The sequence below is a fragment of the Notechis scutatus genome, chromosome 10, assembly GCF_049901735.1.
Source record: "Notechis scutatus isolate UNSWTSFEM ecotype Mainland chromosome 10, rNotScu1.2, whole genome shotgun sequence".
Taxonomy (NCBI): domain Eukaryota; kingdom Metazoa; phylum Chordata; class Lepidosauria; order Squamata; family Elapidae; genus Notechis; species Notechis scutatus.
In genome coordinates, this window is record NC_142018.1 from 8,528,724 (window position 1) to 8,553,828 (window position 25,105).

At 39.6% G+C, this 25,105-nt stretch overlaps 2 protein-coding genes across 4 annotated transcripts in view; one reads left to right on the plus strand and one right to left on the minus strand.

Annotated features, from left to right (window-relative positions):
* Window positions 1-25,105, plus strand: part of TENM1 (teneurin transmembrane protein 1) — a 441,878-nt gene that overhangs the window by 176,523 nt on the left and 240,250 nt on the right. For all 3 annotated transcript variants that reach the window (XM_087972076.1, XM_087972078.1, XM_087972077.1), the window contains exon 3: window positions 10,650-10,910. In XM_087972076.1, the coding sequence (XP_087828202.1) occupies window positions 10,650-10,910 (261 nt within the window). The remainder of the gene's footprint in view (window positions 1-10,649; window positions 10,911-25,105) is intronic.
* CYSLTR1 (cysteinyl leukotriene receptor 1) overlaps window positions 1-25,105 on the minus strand; it is a 650,975-nt gene that overhangs the window by 173,017 nt on the left and 452,853 nt on the right. The gene's annotated exons all lie outside the window — the stretch shown is intronic.

Below are 25,105 nucleotides of genomic sequence, written 5' to 3' on the forward strand. Positions count from 1 at the left end.
CCTCATGCATGTGCACATAAATGCACACACACACCTGCCTCTCAATTCAGCTACTTTGTGCACCAAAGACACTGTGTTTTGATGGTGGGAATTATTCTTTTTTTCTTCTTCTTGTGGATATCTTGTTTTCTCTCATTTATTCTTTTGCAGCTTAATTTATCCTTAGCATCTTTGCTTTTCAGCTTTTAAACGGAGGCTATTGTAATATTATGTGATCAGACAATGGGCAGATTAGAGGCAGTGTGGCCTATGACAGGCCAAAGGGCCCCCAAAGAGACCCTGAGTAGAGATATAAAGCTGGGTGTCATCCGCATATTGATGATATCTTACCCCAAATGGATGGATCTCCTTGCTTAGTGGCTTCATATAGATATTAAATAGGGGAGAGAGAACCAAGCCCTGAGGCACCCCACAAAATATGGGCCATGGTCTGGATCTTTCCTCATCTATCAATACCAACTGAAACCTACCCCAGAGAAAGAAGGATATTGGTCGGTCGGTCTCTCTGTTGTCTGTCTGTTTATTTATCTAGCTAGCTATCACTTATCATCACCATCTATCTTCTGTCTATTATCTCTACCTATATTCCTATGTATCTACCTACCTACCTGTCATCTAGCTAGCTATCATCTATCATCATCTATCTTCTGTCTGTTATATCTATCTATCTATCTATCTATCTATCTATCCATCCATCCATCCATCCATCCATCCATCCAACCCATATATTATCTATCTATCTATCTATCTATCTATCTATCTATCTATCTATCTATCTATCTATCTATCTATCTATCTACCTTCCTGCCTACCTATTTAGCTGCTGTCCTTCCTTCCTTCCTTCCTTCCTTCCTTCCTTCCTTCCTTCCTTCCTTCCTTCCTTCCTGCCTTCCTGCCTTCCTTCCTTCCTTCCTTCCTTCTTTCCTTCCTCCCTCCCTCCGTCCCCCCTCCCTCCCTTCCTATTTTTTCTTCCTCTTTTTCTTTCTTTCTGGGTAAGGCCAAGACAGGCACCATGAGATACAGATACCAGATTGCTTACTCTCCTTTTTCTAGTATCGTCCACTTTGGTTTGCTTGAAAAACAACCATCAATTGAACAAATATCACAATGAAGAGCATAACTGGAAGTTTGTTTAGATAAAGATTGAGTTAAAGTCCTTGATCCTAGCAACAGAGCCCTGGACCCTGCCTGCAACCTGAAGCAGTGAAATGTTCTATTTTTAAATATCTATCGCTGAATTCTCAGAATATATGGATTCACTGTAGCAGACAGGCCATGTTATATTATCTGGAGTATTGGGTGAGTCATGGCAGATGTGTGGAGGATGCAGATGTTTTCTGTGCTGCTGGCATCTCAACACAAATGTTTCCCAGCAGTGAAGGATTACCTATAATGAATTGGAGCAGGATCTTGGGCATATGCCCGAAACTAAAAGCAATTCCTTTCCTGACCAATTTTCACTGGGACTGTTTAGCAAGATTGATGAAGAAGAAAAGGACGTAGTTGCAACTTAACTCATTCTCACTAAAATGAAATATATCTCCAAGTACATTGGACTGGAACCTTCTTGTCTGCTTTTTTGTGACCCACCAAAGTGCTAGATACAACAGTGGCATTTGTAGTAGGGTGTTTACTAAACCACTGCCTAAATCTTGATCAGATTGAGAACTGTCAAATCTTGTACGCCAGAGCAGGCTCAAGGGAGCAAGAATCACACCAATTTCAATCAGGGGGCTTAATGGTACAAATTATTATAGAAACAAAACAATTATGGGAGTGGTACAAAACCTTGGGATCTGAGATAGCACTAACAATAGCTTCACAGTGCTTTACTGCCCTCTCTAAGCGATTTACGGAGTCAGCCTCTTGCCCCCAACAATCTGGGTCCACATTTTACCAACCTCGTGAGGCGAGTAATGGCGTCGGGTCGAAGGGAGGTCAACCCTGGAGTGAGGCAGTTAGCTTGAAAACACCATGGAGGTAGGAACTACTCTTTTTAGCGGATGAAATCTCTTTGGAAATTTTTCATCAGAGAGGTCCTATCAAGTTTGGTCTTGATCTACGGGTCTTTGAATAATGTTGAGTTGGAACAAAAGTAGACCTTCCCTCTCCAGCCACCTGGACGAGACCAAAGAACAGTTGCATGACCAATTTCTACTTTAACAAAAGTGCCACCTTGTGGCTATTATAGCCAGAAAAGGCCTTTTCACAGATTAGGCAAATGAAGGATCTGCTTGTTGCAATGAAAGTTGAAGTTGGCATGGTGGAAAACAAAGGGTGTCAGAACAGACAAGACTGCTATGTAAATCCAGTGCTGAGACCTTGCATGGTCCTGTCTGGAAGAAAAACAGCAAAAACAAACAAACAAACCTGATATTATGAAATAACAGAGTTGGAAGGGATCTTGGAGGTCTTCTAGTCCAACCCCTTGCTCAAGCAGGAAACCCTGTATCATTTCAGACAAATGGTTGTCCATTCTCTTCTTTAAAAACTCCAGTGTCTGAGCACTCACAACTTCTGGGGGCAAATTGTTCCACTCATGAATTGTTTTTTGTTTTTGTTTTTAGAAAAAACTTTATTAATTTTACCTTTAAAAAAACAACACAACTACAAATTATGTACAACAAAAAGACAAACAGGCCTTAGTATAGGCCAAGAGGGAAAGAGCGGAAGGGTTGAGAGAGGAAAGAGGGAAGAGTAAGGGAAGGGGAGGGTAGAATAGGGAAAACAATTAAAATAAAACCATATTTTTTGTGACTGTCTGTACGATCCTTTCTTCTTCAAAAATATCATCGGCGGTGCTTTCCTTTATCTCTGCTTCGGAAGCCCTCGGCCTTAATTTTCCCAGAAGTGATCTATCTTTGGTTTAGCCAATTATACCAAGGACTCCAATTGTTATAATAGGTTGAGGATTCTTTATTTTTTAATGCTTGGGTTAGTTTGTCCATTTCGGCGCATTGTAAAATTTTCTGGATAACCATATGTTCAGTGGGGATGGAAGGTAATTTCCAGCACTGGGCGAATGCCAGTCTGGCCGCGGTTAAGATATGAATTGTAATATACTTTGATTTTTTGGATATTTGTTTATCAAAAATTCCTAGAAGGAAGGACTCTGGTTTGTACTCAATTTGTTCCTTGGTTATCTCCTCTAGCCAGCACCTAATTTTTTTCCAATACTTCTGGGTTTCCTTGCATGACCACCACATATGGAAGAAGGTACCTTCTATATTTTGACATTTCCAACATTTGGGGCTCGTGTTGGGGTGCATCTTCGCCAATCTCGAAGGAGGCAGGTGCCACCTATAAAACATTTTATATGAGTTTTCTTTATAAGCTGCTGATTTCGTGATCTTAATGTTCCTGTTCCAGATCCTTTCCCATTCTGCTAGGGAAATGCTCTGTCCCACGTTTCTGCTCCACGCAATCATATTTCCTTTGACAATTTCTTGTTCTAGTTCTGTTTCTAATAAATGTTTGTAAAATTTTACATGAATTGTTCTAATTATGCCTTAGCAATTAAATGTTGGGGGTTCCATACACACCCACAAATGTGAATAGTTGGTTTCCTTTTTTTTCTTTGTAATTACATATAAAAATTCCATTTCTAAATAAAAGTGTGTTGTCTAGGTACAACTAATTTTAGGAAGTAATAGTCATAATGTTTACAATAATGTCCATTACATTGGCATTAGTCGTATAATAATAATATTTGCTTATCCATTTTAGCAAACCTTCCTGGTAGCATTAGTCCTCTTATATTTCCATGTTTCTAATTTCAGTTTTTATTGGATAACCGTTGATAAAATGAGTCCCATGTTGTTCAGAGTTTTGCAACATTAATTCAGCACCATAAAAATAAACACAGATGGCTGATTTAACATCTTTATAAACATAATAAGTAGATTTTACAAACCAGTTGTAGATTTCTCCAACATGGAGCAAACTCAGACAGAAACATATTACAAGTTCAGAGCAGAGCTCCAATCTTCAGCAAGCAAGTTAGTTTCTCTTTTACTTTAGTTCACCAGGCAAGCAAGAGAAGAGAAGCAGTTTCATTTTCAATAGACACTCAGAACTTCACATAGCTGCAGAGTTGCAGAGCTTAGTATAGAGCCCTGCCTACACTACTTCTAGTTTCAGTTTCCAAACTGGCCTCATTGGCGGATATAGTTGCTATGCCTATTTATTGATTGACCTTGTTACCATGCTCTATTCCAGTTCATGAATATACTCTGACACATGTTATAAAGTATTCAGTTTCTTCCTTTTCCTTAATTTGGCGTAAACCTGAATTTTTCTAGTTTGCAGCAAGTCTTTTTTTCTAATGGATGAGGCTTTGAAGTTTCTTGTTCTAAGTAGTTATGACATCTTCTAATTTTTACATCTCCTTCTGTGACCTCTATTGCTGGGGTAGATTATATCTTTCAGCTTGCCAGCTCAAAATCAAATATTAGAAAAACCTCACTCTTTACAGTAGTCCTACACTACAATTTTTTTTTTTTTAATCAGGTTGCTGATAAAAAGAGATTGGGCTTTTTTCTGATATGGAGGAGCAGAAGGACTTGCCCCTCGAGTGGAAAGCACTTTTCCTGATCCTGATCTAACCAGATTTTTCACAGTTTACAAAGTTTACTTTTTAAGAGTTACTCAGCAACTTTAAGATGTGTGGACTTGAACTCGGTGGCTTTCCGGGGAGTTCTGGGAGTTAAAGCCCACATATCCTAAAATTGCTGAATTTGAAAAACATGGATTTGCAGTTATTCTGTCCTATTAAAAAGGGGGCCTGCAAGACATGTCTGCTTTACCTTAATGCGGTTGAGGTTTCCATGTGGTCTTGGTGGCTTTTGGGGGAAGGGAAGCAACTTTCAATAGAATTTTAACATTTTACATTTTAACATGTACATTCCTCAAGGAATTATCCTTTGCTAATGAACCACGTGATTCTCAGATCCGTCTAGTGGTGCTCCTGTTGCAATTTTGGGGTTTAAGGGCTGTCAATCACAGGTATGAGAAAGTTATTCCCTTGTGCAAACTCGGATAACAAGGCATGGAATTTACTTTAAGGAGCCTCATAACAGCTTGCACAGAGTTGTTCTGTCACCTAGAGGTGGAACTCTTACCTCACCATCAGGAGGCTGTGAGTTTGATCCTAGATAGCGGCAGATATTTCTCTCTCTGGGCACAATGAGTAAATATCAGCTGCAAACTCTGCATTGGTGACAGGAAGGGCATCCGGCCAGTACACACTCAGCTCCATTCAGTTGCCCTGATGCAAGGGATTACGGGGTCATTAAAAGACAGAGAGGTAACAGCTTGTATACAAGTTATCAGTTTTTCCAGCATCTCTCGGGGTTTTGCTACAGTGCCTATCCTAAATTCAAATGACTCTTGATCCTTATGTCTCCAAAATTCCCAAGAGGTCAAACGACAATCAGTCACTGGGCAATTACAAATCTTCATGGAAGATACCAGCTTAGATCACATTCAATTTTTGATCTTAGATGCTAAGCAACCATTATCATTCAAAAAATGGAAAATGAATTCTACTAAATTGTCTCCCTTTTGTTCCTAGGAGGTCTGAGAGCTGATTCCATATTCTAGCCTTAACTACAAGAGACTCGATTTAATGAATGCTTGTAGTTCTTACCATGTAACCTATCATAGAGGAGGCCCCCAGGCATCAACACTGCTTCTTTCATATTGGGGAAGAAGTATAGTTTGGATTGGTTTTTTGTTTTTTTGTTTTTGGCTCCAGTATTATTAGATGTGTGGACTTCCGTTGATTGCATTGATTGGCTGAGTGCTAATGGTCAGGATGTCAGCAGAGAGCAGGAGTAATATTGATTGCTCCTTGGTGGGCCAGGAGACCTTGGTTCACAGATCTGATTAACTGATAATGTCCATGTAAAAGATGTAGTTCCACAGCTGCTGGGTCTTCTGTCCCAGGAATAGTTTCAACATCTTGAATCCCAGGTGGTTATAGTTTCACACCTTAGGATGGAGTAGGGACAACCACCCAACCAGAATTATTTATAAAAGCTTTGCTCAAACCATGCTTATCATCTTGCAGGAATTCATGGTTATTTGCCAATTTTGCAGAGCTTCTGAGGTTGATATAAGCAGAAGGAATGTCTGTTGTTTGGTTTAAATGGGAACTTATTATTAAGAGGAAGTCTTTGCTCTTTCCAGTGCTTTTGGTGGTATTTTGGAGGTGTCTGAAGCTTCCTATCCCCATATTAAAAAGAGCTTTAAGCCATGGTAGTGGGTAGGTTGACATCATGGGATTTGCCCCTTTGCACCTACTGCTTGAATCATTTTGGTTTCTCTCCAAAAGTGGTTTGGTTTCTCTCAAGCACTTAAGTTGAAAAATAGCTGAAGGTGTCAGGTGAGGGAGTTTTCCAAGGCTCACACCTTCATTCCAAAAGTAAATTCTTAATTCCATAGGAATCAGAACTGTATCTGGGTGTTTTTTTCTGATCAGAAACTCAAGACACTCTTAGAAGAAGAAAAGGGAAAAGTAATTATCTATAATCCAGGAATAAAGATAAATAGTGTTCTTATTTGAATCTTTTCACTTATCTTAAGCTATAACACTTTGTTGGGCATCCTTTCCAGATAGATCAGTGGATGCATTTCTCTGGTTGATAAATCTCAGTCTATTGTGGTTAAGGCTGATATCACAATCTACTTCATGGGGAATTTCTCTACTTCTTTAATGTCTCCACTAAAAGTCCCCTGTAGGGTTCTCTATTTCAACCCTTCATGGGAAATATAGGCTGAAGGTCTCAAGGGCTTCCTTTGGCAAGGAAGATCTCCAACAAGATATTTCTTCTCAGTCTTAGTACATGTTTCTTCATCATTGAGCTCTGAATGGCTATGTATAGATCACTGGATTTAGTATGAGGGCTCCTTTTCAAGAGAAAGAGAGAACATCCAGGCCTCCTTCCTTTCTGATACTTGAATAATTTGGAAAGATGGAGTTTGGTTTTTTTCCTCTCTTGCTTTTTTCCATTTTCTTTTTATTGCGACTCTACTTATCATCTGGAACTGGAACGTTGCTGCTCCCTTCCCATTAAAACCAAATGTTTTTTTTTTCTGTGTTATCATAACACGGTAAGCTATTCTCCAAAGCACCTGAAGGCAGGACAAGAAGCAATGGATGAAAACTTAAAATCAAGGAGAGCTCCAACCTAGAATTAAGGATAAATTTTCTGACCGCTAGAACCATCAGTGGAAAAAACTTGCCACCACAAGTTGTGGATGCTCCAACATTGGAGATTTGAAGAAGAGATTGGACAACCATTTGTCTGAAAGGGTTTCCTGCTTGAACAGAGAGTTGGATTAGAAGACTTCCAAAGTCCCTTCATTCTGTTAAGATGCAATCTGCTGTAAAATAGAAAAGATCCCCACTTTATGATAAATCCGGTAGTCTATTTTCACATATTGGCTAAAGGCGGAGGATGAGAATCATAAAGTTCTTGTCATCAGCCTGGAAACTCAGTCTGGGTTTTGCATATGAGTATCTATGTGTATGTACCAAAATGAGTGCCTAAATTACCAATGCAAAACCCTGCTCTGAGCTGTCTCTTCTCCGGGGAATATTCGGGAGCGGAGCTAACAAGATTAGATGTACATAGCTAAACTCCAACATTTAGGCCACTCGGAGAGCTTCAGAGAAAAAACACATCCAGTTGGGAGTTGAAGCACCACACTTAACAAGTGTTTGTGATGGAATGTTGTCAGGATTCCCAGGAGGGAGGCAGTGCATTTCAGAGTAGCAAAAGACAGTGTAGGTTTTATAGTTTGTATGGGAGAAAAAAGGGTGAAGATGGCTCCTCTTTAACAGTTCCCAGTTTATGTGTCTTAGGGTGCAAGAAGTTGGTTTAAATAGAGAAAAACTGCTCAGAAGAATCTCAATGTGTCCTTCTTAGTTTTTGGAGCCCAGCAAAGCACACCCTTTTGGAAGGCACGTCCATATTTGGAGCACCCAGACAAGTTTTCAAAAGTGTTGTTCACAGATGTCCAGGTAGCCTTTGACTTAACAAGCTTGTTTAGTGTCCTTCAAAGTTTAAATGGCACCAAATAAAGTAATTTATGGTGGTTTTTCACACATCTGTTGCGGTATCCCCATGGTCACATGATCGTGACTCATATTTATGATGGTTGCAGTGTCCCAGGTCAGAGATCCCCTTTGGTGACCTTCTGACAAGCAAAAGTCAACGGGGAAGCCAGTTTCACTTAACAGCCGTGTGACTAACTCAACAACTGCAGTGATTCACTTAACAACGGTGGCAACAAAGGTCGTAAAATGGGGCGAAACTCACAAAAAAATGTCTCGCTGAGCAACATAAATTTTGGGTTCCATTGTGATCATAATTCGAGGACTGCCTGTATCTGAAAACAGCAAATTGTAAAAATAAAAGCACAAATGGGTCACTACATTCTGTCCCTCTTGCAATATGACATCAGGGGTCCTGGAAGAAGGTAAGAAGAGATAACAAGGGCTCCACCTTCTGCTTCCTGGCATCATGGGCATTTTTAGCTCCAGAGTTCATTTCAAAACTAAACAGGAAAAGAAAGTTCTTTAAATAAATCTATCTAACAAAATGAAATTCAATGTAGAGAAAAGTAAAATCCTACACTTAGGCAAGAAAAACCAAAAGTATACATATAGGTGAAACCAGGCTCAATAGCAGTAACTGTGAGAGGGATCTTGGAGTCTTAGTGGACAACCAGCTAAATATGAGCCAGCAGTGTGCAGCAGCAGCCAAAAAATCTAATGCAATCCTAAATTGTATTAACAAAGGGATACAATCAAGATCAAGGGAGGTACTAATACCACTCTATAAAGCCTTAGTAATACCACACCTAGAGTACTGCATCCAGGTTTGTTCACCACATTATAAAAAAGATGTTGAGCCTCTAGAAAAAGTGCAAGGAGCAACCAAGAGGATCAGGGGACTGGAGGCTGAAACATACGATGAACGGTTTCAAGAACTGGGCATGGCTAGTCTAGTAAAGAGAAGGACCAGGGGAGACATGATAGTGGTCTTCCAATATTTGAGGGGCTGCCACAGAGAGGAGGAAGGAGTCAAGCTATTCTCCAAAGCACCCGAAGGCCAGACAAGGAATAATGGATGGAAACTGATCAAGGAGAGATTCAACCTGGAAATAAGGAGAAATTTTCTGACAGTGAGAACAACCAACCAATGGAACAAAGTTGCCTTCAGAAGTTGTGGGAGTTTCATCACTGGAGGCTTTCAAGAAGAGGCTGGATTGCCATTTGTCAGAAATGGTGGAGGGTCTCCTGCTTGGGTGGGGATTTAGACTAAACAACCTACAAGGGCCCTTCTAATTCTATTAATCTGTAATCTAATCTTAAAAAGCATCATCATTAAAATGGTCAAAATGGAAAGGAGTAGTAATGTCTATAATAAAGTATAACATATTCAAATAGCAGTGAAAAACTGAGGGGGGGGGAGAGATAGGAGAAAGATTAAAAAAAAGAGAAAACTACTAGAATCCCTTTTATAATTTTGTTTTTAAAATGTAGGCTATTTTTATTTGCTTTTTTTCATTGCCCCCTGCCAAATCTGTTAAGTATGCACATGTATTTTTGCTTTTCGTTTTGCTGGGGGTATTTTTGCACATTTTACTGAACCAATTTTTTTAAAAAATTGATTTTTTGATTATATCCTTTTGGACAAGAAATAGTATTTCAGATATGACCTTGTTGCATTGAGGTTGTGGGAGATGCAATGAAATTAATGCTGTATTTGAATATATTGTACCATTTGGATAAGAAACAATTACATGGATTAGCTCAACTTTGAGATTTAATATTTTCAGAGGTTTATATTCTTTTGAAATTGATCTCCATCACATGGGAGTTGACATGAGGACAAAAAAAATAGACTTTCAGGGGGAAAAAAGTTACTATTCAGTATAAGGAAGACAAACATGTGGCTCTCGTTATTCAGTGGTTTGCAGAATTGATTTATATAGATCAGCTACAGACCACTGTAATGAATAATGACTCCAGTGCTGATATATGTGTGTCTGTGAATATATATCCATATCTTTTTGATTTCACTTTATTTTTATTTTTAGTGTTTTTATCTTTCCTTTATTTTTATAAATAACTCAAGGTGATGAACATTCCTAATTTTCCTCACAATAACAGCTCTGACTTTTGTGCCTAAGACAGAAGTAGAACTCCCAGTCTCCTGGTGATTGGCCCAAAGTCACCCAGTTGGCTTTCATGCCTAAGACAGGGCTAGAATTCCCATCTCCTGGTGATTGGCCCAAAGCTACCCAGCTGGCTTTCATGACTAAAGCTGGACTAGAGCTCACAGTCTCTTGGTTTCTACCTGGTGCCTTAACCACTAGACCAAACTGTCTCCACTTTAGCCTTTATTTTCTTCTTCTCTTTTTTCCTTCCTCCTCCTTCTTCTTTTATAATTGTAAGTCATCTTTTTTTTTGCTTTTTAATATATTGAGCTTATTTAAAATCAACACAATTCTGGAACATGGATGGAGAAGGGTATGTGGTCCATACGCATGTTGTGTGCAAATTTTTTAAAAAAACTGAACTGTTTTTTTTTATCATACAAACCACGTTCTGTTTTTTTCCCCCCAATTTGTTGCAGAGCTGGAATTCTGTGACTCTTCCCATATGTTGTGTGCTGGCTACCAGGGGGACCTCCATACAGTTTCTCAACACGGCTATCCTATCGAGATAGGGTCGGATATGGATACTGAGACGGAAGGAGGCGCTTCACCAGATCAGGCCTTGAGGATGTGGATGTCAGGCATGAAATCTGAACACAGCTCCTGTTTATCAAGCCGTGCAAACTCAGCTTTGTCCCTCACTGATACCGATCATGAAAGAAAGTCTGATGGAGAGAACGGTAAAGAAGTCACCTTGGCAATCAATTTTAAGAGATCCAGATTTATTTAACTTCCCTTGCTTTCCCTTTCAGTGTCTGAGTCCATACAGTTCTCCCAGCCATGGTTTGCTTTAATCTCAGTGTGTTGAATAAACCACAGTTACTTGGCTTTATGCATTGCACTACTCTACAAACCATGCTTTATAATCCATAGTGGCACAGTGGTTAGAGTGCAGAACTGCAGGCTACTTCTGCTGACTGCCAGCTGCCGGCAGGTTGAGTCTCAAGGTTGACTCAACTTTCCATCCTTCCGAGGTTGGTAAAATGAGGACCCAGATTGTTGGGGGCAATATGCTGATTCTGTGAACCACTTAGAGAAGGCTGTAAAGCACTGTGAAGTGGTATATAAGTCTAAGTGCTATTACTCTTCCCTCCCTCCCTGCCTCCCTCCCTCCCCCCCAGTGGTTAGAATGCAGTATTGTAGGATAATTCTGCCCACTGCCAAGAGTTCGATCCTGACTGGCTCAAGGTTAACTCAGCGTTCCATCCTTCCAAGGCCAGTGAAATGAGGACCCAGATTGTTGAGGGCAATATCCTGACTCTGTAAACCACTTAGAGAGGGCTGTAAAGCACTGTGAAGCAGTATATAAGTCTTAAGTGCCATTGTTATTGCTATCTAAGCCATGATGGCCCAGTGGTAACAATGTAGTACTGCAGGCTAATTCTGTCAACTGCCAGCAGTTCAATCCTGGCTCAAGGTTGATTCAGTCTTCCATCCTTCTGAGGTCAGTAAAATGAGGACCCAGATTGTTGGGGGGCAATATGCTGACTCTATAAACTGCTTAGAGAGGACTGTAAAGCACTGTAAATGGATAAAGGGAGAGGGGAAAACAGAAAAAGGAAGGACAAAAGAAAAATCAAAAGAGAGAGAGAGAGAAATTTAATAACTGGAATGAGAAATGGACAGGAATAAGAATGGGAAAAAAGGGAAATAAGAGAAAGGACCAGAAAATAAAGAGGAATAAAAAACAAACAAGGATGAAAAGAAAGTATATTGTTCAAAGAGTAAGAGATAATGGCTGAAAAAAAAAAGATAAGGAAGGAGATTCTGCAAGGTAATATGTTGTGATGTATAAGAATATATTAAAAATAGTATTTTGTAATGTATAGATGATTCATAAGGTGTTTGAGAAAATATAATGCGGAATCAGAGAAATATATATATGTGTGTTATATACTAGACAGAGAGATTGATATTAAGGTAGAATAAAGGTGGTTAGCTCGAATTATTAACCAGTGGGGACAATTATATGTACAGATAAGAATTGATAAAATGACAAATCTGACAGAAAAAAGTAATATGAGAAATGACAACAGAAATGAGATGAGAATTTTAGATAACATTGTAAAATAAGATATGAGAATGTATTAATATAACATGAATTGGAATTGGATAGGATAAGCTTAATATTTAACAATAATAAGGATGATGCAATATGAAACTAAACAAATATAATGAACAGGTAACTATGGTCATGTTTGTATTGAGATGTGAAACCTGGAACCACACTGCTTGCCAAATGAGATTTTTTTTATTTTAAAAAATAAAATAAAAGCAGGGAGAAAATTGAATAATGGAATTACTAGGTATGTTTAACTGATATGGTGGTAGGCATTTGGAGAGAGTTTTGAAAGGTTGAAAATAAGCATTGAAGGATTATGAATTAATGTGAAATATATGCATTGAGAGATATGATTGGTATTATTAATTTTGCCTGTGTTAAAATACATGATATATTGATGCCACACTGTTAATGGATTGTGCATATGCAGATTGAAATAAAAAAAAGAAATTGGAAAAAAAATTCCGCTACCAGTACTAGTCAGAACCTACTGAACACCACCTCTGGCTCCGCCCCCATCTATTCTCCACCTCCCAAGTCCCAGCTGATTGGCTGGGTCTTCTTTTGTTGCCCTGCACAGGAGAACGGAGCTGGAAAGCAGGTTAGTGAGGTAGGGATTTTACATTATCCTTCCCCTGGAGTGGGGAGGGAATGGAGATTTTACAGCGTCCTTCCCCTGCCACGCCCACCAAGCCACGCCATAAAGACACACCATGCCCACCAAGCTGCACCCACAAAACGAGTCGTAAAAAAAATTGAATCCCACCAGTGCCCGGAAGGCCTTGAAATCCTCCCTTGGCCCCGTCTTTTTGGTCAGGCAGGCAAAAGTGGGGGGCAGAGAAATCAGCTTTTGTGTTGTTTCTTTGTACTGCCAAACCTTTGCAGTAAGAAGAAAAGGGGTGTGTGTGTGTTTGCCTTCTCAATCCCTTTTCCTTTCCAGTTCTTTTTTGAAAACAAAGTAGGCAGAAAGGGTCAATTAACTGGGTTTTCCCTGTAGCATTGCTAGCTTGGTAGAGTTAGGTTAAGCTCGCACACAATTGGGTTGACTTTGGGCTGTTAAATTATCCGGGAGGTTAATTGACTGGATTAATTCTTGTTATTTTCACAACACATTAATATACACACTCCATTAACCCAGTTAAGTGTTCTGTGGGAACCAGGTCTGTGCTCCTCTCACTTCCCCTCATGCTTGCACACAATCAGTATTATGGAGGAAGAAGGGATGCTATAAACTTGAAATCAACATGCGTGAGGGGGGGAAAAAAAGACGAACGCTCAAGGGAATGAAGTCTTCAATCTACGAGAGTGCAGAACATTCTAAGCGCAGTGGTGGCAAAAGAAAAGAAGAGAAACAGACCATACCGTCATGGGTTAGGATGCTAGTGCAGGGGGCTCCAACCTTGGCAACTTTAAGCCTGGCCGACTTCAACTCCCAGAATTCCCCAGCCAGCAAAGGGGGGAATAGGCAAAGGAACATATATTGGATATATTCCAGAGGTGTTATTCAGCAGGTTCTGACCAGTTCTGGAGGACTGGTAGTGGAAATTTTGAATAGTTCAAAGAACCGGCAAATCCCACCTCTGACTGGAGATTTTACAGTATCTTTCCCCTGCCACGCCCACCAAGCCACACATATAGAACTGGTAATAAAAAAAATTGAATCCCACCACTGATATATTCGCTGCTTTAAGTTATTGGTAAATTAATAAAGGCAGGATGAAAAAGTCTTTTCCACAGCTGCTGTTTTCTCCTCTTAAATGGCCACAATGACTTTCTTTTTATTGGTGAGGAAATGCCCAGCCGTTATTCGGAAGGCTACAACCAACCTATGTTTTTCCAATGAATCCCCGCTCCAAACTTTGTTCCTCCCCATATTAACTTCTCAAATAAAATGCTGGTAGAAAAATGAATACTGCCTTTGCAAACGACTGTTCCATTCTTAGAGAGAAGATGACATAAATAGGAATATAAAGAAAGGGTCTGGGGAACAGGTGAAAACTTTTCAAAGAAAAATAATACACAACTTTAATAGCTTTTGCCATCCCTTAACTTTATTATTGTCCGAGGAGAGCTTTTGAAATTTAACTAGTATATAGTCAAATGCTTTGGAATGGTATGTTTTGATGGATAATTGAATAGCAATAGTACTTAGAATTACATACCGCTTCATAGTGCTTTACAGCCCTCTCTAAGCAGTTTATATGGCCCCCAACAATCTGGGTCCTCATTTTATTGACTTTGGAAGGATGGAAGGCTGAGTCAACTCTGAGGCAGTAAGAATCGAACTGCTGAACTGCTAGCAGCCAGCAGTCAGCAGAATTAGCCTGCAATACTGCATTCTAGCCACTGTGCCACCACGGCTTTTATTGGGATATTATTGAATACTATTGGGATAGATTTAATACATAAGTGTGGGCTTCTCAGATGGATTTTGTTTCTTTCTTCCTCCTGATTACCATCACAACTGTGAAAAGGGTATCCATATAAACTGTTTTAAAAATGAAAAAAAAAATATTTTTTCTTTTATTTTTAATATTTTTTTTACATTTTCTTATATACAATGCATCCATCCCACTTCAACCGTGTGTCGATTAGGTACATATTTCATGTGCTTACAATGAATAATTCGTACTCTTCTTATCAATATAACAATATATATAACAATATAATAACAATTACATTCCCACATAAGTAATATCCAATATAATAATTTGTTTCTGTTGCACATGCTGAACTTCACAAATGGTAACATGGAAGCAAGGAAGTTAATTTAATGCAAAATCATAGAAGAAAAGATTTGGATGAATTGATGTTTGCTAGCATTAATGGGGAAACAGGTCCATGTTTGTCCTTGTTAGTTTTACCCTTTTTCCCATTTCTTGGGTACTCCAGCCTATTTTGTGATTTGTCTATGATTTATGCAAGGAAGCATACATTATTTTAATGCCTTGCCGATAAAATACTTCTTTCCTCTCCAGTATTTTGTTCTTAAAAAAAAAACTTTTTGGCACATTTCATCCTAAAATATGCATATGTGCTTATTTGAACCTAAAATACAGCCTCATGCACATCCTAGTAGCTTTCTTAATTAGCCAAAAGCAGCTTTGCAAAATTCTCAAGAGGACACCTGAATATTCACAAGGATATACAAAGTCCCATCAGTCTATTTCTGTGAAAAGCAATAAACAAATCAGCTTGCTTTGAAACATTCACTTTTAAGACAAGCTCTGTTTTCAGTCCTTTTTCCCCAATCTGTAGCATAGACACTGTTTTGCTTGGTTGTTTTCTTGCAGTGTACGAATGACATTACCTAGTTTGATCATGAAATGTCTGCAAGAAAACAACGAAGCTCAGGAAGCACCAAGGACCTCACCGACGTTATTTTGGTTTGGTTCAAATGGAAGAGTAAAAATTAACACAATTAAAATAGAGTCAGAAGAGAAAAGGAAAAAGGAAGAAACAAAAGAAAAAGCCAAAGTGCAAAAAAAAAAAGCTAGAAGAAAAATTGAAAAGAAAAAAAGATTGTAGATTTATCATTTTCTCTAAAGTTCCGTAATCATCTTCTTTCTGTTACCTAGACAATCTAATTTTCAAAACCACAGATCACAAGTTCATTTGTTCCTCTTTTATGAAAAAAAAGTTCATAAAAGTACTGTGCATTTTCATTCTGGTGGCTTACAAAAACTGTTTTATCTTTAACATCTATAGAGCTGCAGTCCTTTGTCTAACACAAATAGTTGGAGATTTTTTAACATTTTACCAGGGGTCAGAAAATGCCATCATGAGCTGAGCAAAAAACAATTTGATTTTTTTTCCCCGAGCTTTGCCTAACGATTGTGGTGAGAAAACGTTTCTCTGTCTTTGTTTCATAGTCTTGAGCTTAAGATAATTGTCTTAGATAATTAGTCTAAGATAATTTAATTGGTTTTATAATATTATTTTTGTCTGACTTCACAGAGGCATGAAATGTTTTCTTTTTTTTATTTTAAAAAAGTAGGTTTCTACATGGTAAAATAAAGTACTTAATTCAGCTAAGCACAGAGAAGAAACTTACAGAATTATATTAATGATAAGGCCTCTTGAAAAATGATGGAGATAACATGGGATTTACTGAGGAAATAAATAAAAGCCTCGACACGCGCCCTTTTTAGTGTGCTTATTGTATGCTATATTCTCCAGTGATTTTTCTTACTATTGAGCTGCAGAGCAGCCCAATAATACTCAACTTCCAAATCAACATTTCTGATGTTGTCTCTTAGGCGATGTAATTTCCTTGAAGCCACAATGAAGCTTGATACTGTGTTATTTGAGGCAGGGGGATACTGCGTATGGCTGGATTGTGCACACACATCATTAATCTCATAAATAACTATTATGCATGCAGAAATAATAACTGTATTTCCTGTAGTTTCGGTGGGGAGTTCCTTATAAATCTAGATACTGGCTCTGAAATCAAGCTGAGAATATTTAGTGAAAAATACAATACTAACTTTGGTGCTGTCGCTTTGCATAATTAAAAGACACAAACTAGGACTTTCTCTCCCGGTATGACGAGCTAGCTTGTTTTTAGAAAGGTCACAATAAGTCATCTCTTTAACAACCAGTAATGAAAGGGAGGGCTGCCTCTGAAAGAGGAGATTTTATTTGATATATTTTATTGTGGGCTCCTTGGTGCTCTCTGAGCTTGGGTTTGTTTTTTTGTTTTGTTTTTTGGCAGACATTTCATTACCAAACTAGGTAACATTATTAGCACTGATAATGTTACTTAGTTTGGTAATGAAATGTCTGCAAGAAAAGCACCAAACTCAGAGAGCACTAAAGACCCCACAGTTCAAACTTGAGCTACAAATATTATCTTCTGTCAATGTAGTTATTCCTGAACTGGGTTTAAGTTAGCCTCCAACCGCTGGGTGATTTCCCAGTGGACTTAAAATTCCAGTGGCCTTAGTTAGTAGAGGTACCAGCAAAAGTTAGCAGGAGTTGCAGAAATTCTGGTGATCTCCATGTAACATGGCATAAAATACCAAAATGTAACTTTAAATAGATGGTAAAATGAATATTAGGTATAAGTAAATCAGATCAAGATAAAACCAGGGCAAGAAATTAAGAACTTCAAATGGCCTCATTTTAATAAGAATGGAGCAGAAGTAGCCATCTGTCTGCTAACAGTTGGAAAGACATCTGCAAGAAGATAACTGAGTTATTAAAGTTCATCAAGTAATTTGGCCTCAATCTCATCATAAATGAGGCCCACTAGGTAATCAGAAGCTACAGGGACTGAGACGCTGGTCAACTTGTGTTTACAAAATCTCCCTTCAAGATATGCCAAAAACGTATAAGGTGGTCTGCAGCTTAAGGATATAACACTATATAATATAAGACTAGCCATGAAGAACGGTTACAGGAACTGGGCATGGTTAGCCGAGTGAAGAGAAGGAGCAGGGGAGACATGATAGCAGTCTTCCAATATTTGAGGGGCTGCCACAGAGAGGAGGAAGGGGTCAAGCTATTTTCCAAGGCACCCGAAGGCCAGACAAGGAATAATGGATGGAATCTGAAGAAGGAGAGATTTAACCTGGAAATAAGGAGAAACTTTCTGACAGTGAGAACAATCAACCAAAGGAACAGAAGTTGCCTTCGGAAGTTGTGGGAGCTTGAGACTTTCAAGAAGAGATTGGACTGCCATCTGTCATAAATGGTGTATGGTCTCCCACTTGGGCAGGGGGTTGGACTAGATGACCAACAAGGTCCCTTCCAACTCTGATTATCTGTTATCTGTTACCTCCTTTCAGTAGGGCATTGGTAACATTAACTAGGTAATGGGAAAAGCTTCTGTGTTTTTTATAATAATGATACCACACTGAAAATTTGAATGGTTATATTGCCATAACATCCTTATTGGTCTCCTTTTCAAGGAACCCATGTTCAATTTTTCTCTGTTCAAGGAACTGAGTTAACTCTAAAGGGGTTAGGGCAGTGATGAATAACCTTTTCGGCACCGAGTGCCCAAAGCACGCGCGCTTGCAAACCCCCATAATGCAATGTGTGTGCATCCCCATGCATGCACATGCATCCACTGCATGCGCCCCACCCCCCATGTATGCACGGCAGAGACCCCATAATCCAGCTGGCGGCGCAATGCATGTGCGGCGGAGCTGAGCTAGGGCAACGGCTTGAATGCCTGCAGAGGGGGCTCTGTGTGCCACCTCTGGTTTGCCATAACAGGTTTAGGGAATACTGTCTGTCTGTCTGTCTGTCTGTCTGTCTGTCTGTCTGTCTGTCAATCTGCCTGCTTGTCTTCCTGCGTGCCTGCCATCTCTCTCTCCCTCTTCCCCCCCTCTGTTTTCTCCCTCTCTGTGTTTTTTTCTGTTTTTTTCTCTCTCTGTGTGTTTTCTCTCTGTTCTCTCTCTTTTTTCTCTCTCCCTCTCTCTCTCTCTGTCTCTCCATCTAGCTGCCTACCTATCTATCATCTATTTATCTATTTATCTCTCTCTCTGTGTGTGTGTCTCTCTCTCTTTCTCTCTCTCTCTCTCTCTGTCTCTCCATCTAGCTGCCTACCTATCTATCACCTATTTATCTATTTATCTCTCTGTGTGTCTCTCTCTCTCTCTCTTTCTGTCTCTCTCTCTCTCTCTGCCTCTCTCTCTCTCTCTCTCTGTCTCTGTCTCTCTCTCTCATATATATACCACCCATCTAACAAAGAGGCAACTCTAGGAAGCTTACCATCAATAAAAACTACAAAATAAAACATTGAAACAATAAATATCAACACTAATATTGCTTTCAAATTAACGAAGATGGAAGGAAAGGGATCAAGGTGCATGCGAGGAGGAGTTGGGACCCATTAACCGCCTCCACAATGACACCCACCCCCCACCGGAGGACCCATTGAGACCCAGTTGGCAGATCTTGGGGCCCTTTCCAAAAGGGTGGGTGTGGATCTCACCTCCGGAGCATGATATTACATTTGTTAAGATAGGTGAGAAAAATTTTGGTGCATTGATTCTATATTCTAGAATGGAGAAAATTTGCATTATACTTTATGGAAAAAAATATATATGTAAAACCTGCAAAATCCAGGTGTTGATGAATTTCTCTCGAATGTCTCTCGGTTTTGATTTTATCTTCTTGTTGAAGACAGCAGAAGAAGGTACTACTTTTGTCACTCTGAAGTATTCTGGTGGTCCAGTGGGCAAAAGAACCAGCTGGTCTTTGGCAATGAATGAAAGATGGGAAGCTAGGCAAGCCTATCGGGGAAAGCATTATACAATGAGAGACAAGATACAGGTAGTCCTTGACTTACAGCCGTTCGCATAGTAACCATCCAAAGTTACAACGGCACTAAAGTGTGGGGGAGAGAGATGTAATTTAAGATTTGCAAGATTCTGTTAATTTAACCTTGCAATAAAACCAGAGCTTTTAAGGTAGTGAGCAAGAAGCAAACCCAGAAGTACTGGATTATCTTAGAAGGCTGCTGTCATAACACCTACATGGTACATTCATGCAAAAATAATAATTAACAAATCACAGTTCCGAGGGCACATAATTTGTCCTAATGATTCTGGATTTCCTTATGTTTTTCTTTCTACTCATGCGTTAGAAATGTAAAAGTTATGACATTTAGAATGCAATATTTTTAAAAAAACAATGCAAACAGTGTGGGAGCCTTCATATGGATGCTGCCTTATGTTAGTTCAGATTGTTTATCTAGTTCAGAGTGGGATCTGCTTTTTGGCAAGTGCTTTCAGCATTTTTGTTAGCCAATTCCCATTTTTCATGGAAATGGCAAAGACTGAAACTGAATAATACGATTTTCACCTATTGAGAAGAAGCTGACAAATTGGAGCCTCAAGCAAACAATGATATTTGAGTTACCTACACTTGTGTAGTCAGGCCCAACCAAGTTTCAGGTCCCCCACTTTAAAGGGCATCAAAACGCCACAATTGTCTTGATACTGAAGGAATATCTGTCCAACGCTTTGGGGGGTTTCCACATAGCTATACCTCAAATGGCCCCTTTTCTCTAAAAGGTGATTGCCCCCGTCTCTCCACTGCAACCATGGTACCTTCGGTTTACTGTCAACCTTTCAAATATTTCATAAATTAGAGTTCTACTTAGCTTTGTAGTTCTTTACATCTGATCTGAGTATGTCTGCTCTCACGAAGAGAAGGGCTGGGGGGTGACATGACAGCAGTCTTCCAATCAGAGGTGGGTATTCAGCAGGTTCTGACCAGTTTTGGAGAACCGGTAGTGGAAATTTTGAGTAGTTCGGAGACTGGCCCCGTCAACCCCATCTATTCTCTGCCTCCCATCGAGTCCCAGCTGATTGGCTGGGTCTTCTTTGGTTGCCCTGCACAGGAGAACGGAGCTGGAAAGCAGGTTAGTGGGGTGGGGAGGAATGGAGATTTCGCAGTATCCTTCCCCTGCCACGCCCACCAAGCCACGCCCACAGAACCGGTAGTAAAAAAAAATTGAATCCCACCACTGCCAATGTTTGAGGGGCTGTTACAGAGAAGAGGGAGGGGGCTCTATTTAGTTTCCAAAAAACCTGAGGGCAGGACAAGAAACTAATCAAGGAGAGAACCAACCAAAACACTAAGGAGAAATTTCCTGACAGTAAGAACAATCAACCAATGAAAAGGCTTCTGTGCAGAAGGTGTGGAGGCACCATCCTTGGAGGTTTTAAAAAAAAAGAGAGGATGGCCATTTGTCTGGAATGGTATAACATCTCCTGCCATGGGCAGAGGATTGGACCACTGATTAATATAAAACCAGAGTTGGAAAAGACCTTGGAGGTCTTCTAGTCCAACCCACTGCTTTAACAGGAGACATTATACCATTTCAGACAAATGGCTGTCCAATCTCTTCTTGAAAACCTCCAATGAGAATACCCACAACCTCTGGAGCCAAGCCATTCCACTGATTAATCAGCTCCCTCTACCATCTTCTCAAATCCATGTCCTCCTCAATGCCACAGTGTCTCATCATCCCGTCCTTCGTCCTTCCCCCAAGTCCCTTTCCAAGCCCCTCCAGACCTGGGGTTGGGGAGAACCTCACCCCTAGCCACCCTGAACCAAGAATGCAGTTGCCCCTACAAGGTCCCCATGCAGGATGGCAGAGTGGAGGCCCTTGTCCTAGGGGTGGAGGACAAGCTGAGGGCTTTTCCTCTCAGGGCGAGGTGCCGGCCAGAACACGTCCCTGAGATCTGGCAGAGAGCAGCTGGTTCAGTGGCATCTGTGGTGGTGTGGCTCCTGCAGTGCCCAGGAGACCCGATTATCTGGCAAATAACTCACCTCTGTAGATGATGCTGTGTAGACGAGAAGGCTTCCAAGGTCTCGTCCAACTCTGTTATTCTGAAATTGCTTTCAATTATAACCAGATCTTTGGACCTGAGTCCTACCTGACCACTTCCTAGAGCAAGAGTTCCCAAACTTGGCAACTTTAAGACTTGTGGACTTCAACTCCCAGAATTCTCCAACCAGCCAACTATAATTCTGGAAATTGAAGTCCACAAGTCTTAAAGTTGCCAAGTTTGGAGACCTCTGACCTAGAGGCATTTGCAATGTACGGAGCATTTTATGTACAAAGGGGACCACTGTGTACAGAGTCATGTTGTTGGCTTACCTGTCTAATTTGCTACATAAGTGCTTCCCAATCTGAGCAATTTCCACAGGCATGGGCTACAGCTCCCAGAATTTTCTGGAATAGAAAGTATTCTCCCACAATTTATGTGGAGCAGTCATCAACTGCTCTATTTTTTAACATATATCCGTGGAGCTTGATTTGAAGGCAGACTTTTTAATAATTTTCGCCAAGCTCTGATCTCTCTAGACCCCTATTAGCTCCAAGGGCCCACATACTCTTTCAAATAAAATGATAAAGAATTGCACTGAATCAGCTTTACCTTATTCAGCACATAATTGCGCTCTTATTTCTATCTAATAGATATTTCACCTTCAGGAAGTACAGGGTTTGGAAGTTATTTGATTCTGTATTCGCGGCATACTTCCAGTATGATAGCTATTTTCTCCTCCTTCTATGTTCTTGCAATGAAATCTGTCTTCCCTCCATTATCCACAGGTTCTTGTCCAGTGCATACACATTTCTTTTATATCCCCTGAATTTACAGAAACTTGATGCTGTGTCCACCTCTTTGATTTGTGGCAAATGCCCGCTATGATTGTGATGTGTTTTCCTCAGCATGGCCATATTATCTTCACAAAATGCTCACCTATTAAAAATAATAATGTTACAGGTTTGTGTCCTGTTTCTTACTGATTTTCAACTAGATTCATAGGTAGACAAACAGCAGAATTAGAATCTGTATTAGGATTGGACTAAGCAGGCATTGTTAAAGCCCAGATTCATGTGTGATTGTATATACGCACACACACGCACACAGGAACAAAGCAAAACTAAAGAAGACATGGAAAAAATGTGCGTTAAAAAAAGGCTCATACAATTGTTTTAGGAAATCATAATCAGAGTGTTTACAATAACATGTATCACAATAACATTAATACTGATAGTTGTACCCAGACAACACTGTTCTATTGAAATGAAATTTTTATATATTATACAAATAAAACCAATAAAACTTTTTTAAAAAAGACTCATACATATAAATTGTCTCCCTAGTTGAATACTGAATAAATATATTTAAGCAATAACAGTCCCTCCCCACCCCTTGTGTAAACAGGGCCATAATATTATGAACTTCTACAACTCTGTTTATCCAACCAATTTAACCTAACATCTATCTACTATATATAGAAAAATAGTTAAGAGGTAAGCTCAACCACAAAGTTAACACTTCAAAGCCTTTGCTAACAATCTATTATTGTATTTAACTTGCAGAAATTCCACAACAGCTTCAGATTTACCACAAGCCACCACAAACATTATCCAGGATCAAATATCCTCTATTGTTTCTTAATTGTAAAACAACTTTTTCTTAGAATATTAACTGGGATCCTTCCCAACAACTGCATTCATTTCCCAAAGTCATAAATCTCTGTTGTAAATATCTCTGCAAGCATTTGTTCAAAGAATCTTCCTTCGAGTGGAAACTCAACTTTTCTTAGCAATTGTTTGAATATTCCTTCTTTATGGCCTGTTCGTTCCTTTTCCTTACCCAAAGTCAGTGCTATTTTCGTCTTGGTTGGCTAGGCGTTGCCTCTTGCATGCAAGAAATATGACCAGCAACAAAACTTCAAATCACCAGAATTCATATACCCCTTGCAGGAATAGGAGTCTCCTGATAACATTTTTTATGGTAGGTGGGCATACTTCCAAGTAAAGCACCAGACTTCATCTTCCCATTATTTTTATTTTCCAAGAAGGCCTGTGGGGTGCATTTGGAGCCCAGAAATATTCTTGCAAAGAAATACGATGCTGGAGGCCATTCTTTCGCAGCATGCCAAACATCTTAGGTTTTAAATTTGGAAATTATTATTTAAAAAAATACACAATAAAAACAGGAGGCTTTAGTGGGCACCAAAGAGAGCTTGTCTGGACCTATTGCTACCCCTGGGAGCCATACTGTGGATTCCAGATTTAGCTCCTAAGGCAGTTTATGTCTGCACTCAGAGACCAGCTGCCTTCCCATTTAAGGTCATTTTGAACGTGGCTTATGAAACATGGGTGGGATTAACCCATTTTTCAGAGAGCATGTAACTCTTGAATATAGAATCAGGAATGGGGAAGAGCTTCACCAGCAAGAGATTTTAGAAGATCCAGGTATACCTACCCCAAATTCTACATATTCCTTCCTTCCTTCCTTCCTTCCTTCCTTCCTTCCTTCATTCATTCATTCATTCATTCATTCATTCATTCATTCAAATTTATATGCCACCTGTCTCACTATGAAATGACTTTGGGCCTATCATCAGTTGAGGGCAGTCTGTACAAACTGTCTTACCTTTCATAAGAATTGGCAGATTATAACAAAGAGTGTTTGTGTGAATTGGATGTCAGGATCTTTAACCTGTCTTTTCTATCACATGTCAGTATTTTCAGAGACAGGTTAATGATACCGGCTATCATAATTTATGAAGAGAATTTTGATGAGCGTTTAATATTAGATGCATGCCAAATGTGATGTCCTTTTATAAATTCACCTCTTGAATTAATATTTTAACTTCTATCTCCAATACCATTGCATGCCTTCTCTGTGTTATGAAGTTTTCCTTGGGGAACGTTCTCTAAAGTCACCTTCACTGGTCATCTAAAAAAACAAAAGCAATAGGAAAATGACAGTAGTTTTGATGTCAAAAACAGGAATTTCATATTCTCATGCTATCCCTATACTTTCAAAATAGGCCTAATTTTCTCTTGGAAACTTGGGAATTTTTCTCATCAATTTCCCTGGCCTGGCAGTAATTTCAATGGTACTATGGTCTTTTCTTGATTTTGATCCTCCTCCTCCCTCCTCCTCCTCCTCCTCCTCCTCCTCCTCCTCCTCCTTCTACTATTACTATTACTACTACCTCCTCCCTCCTCCTCCTCCTCCTCCTCCTCCTCCTACTACTACTATTACTACTACCTCCTCCTCCCTCCTCCCTCCTCCTCCTCCTCCTCCTCCTACTACTACTACTACTACTACTACTCCATAGTTCCTCCTTTTTCTTTTCCTCTGCTGGCAAACTTAAGACACTTCTAATAGCCTCCAAATATTTTTCTCTGTATAAAATTTACAAAAAATCCCCTGCCTTTTGAAGTTAGAAACACCCAAAATTGATGTCAGGAAAACCCTTAAAAAAAGAAAGTGTGCTCATGAAAAAGAATGTATTTTAATTATTAGAAAATAGAAA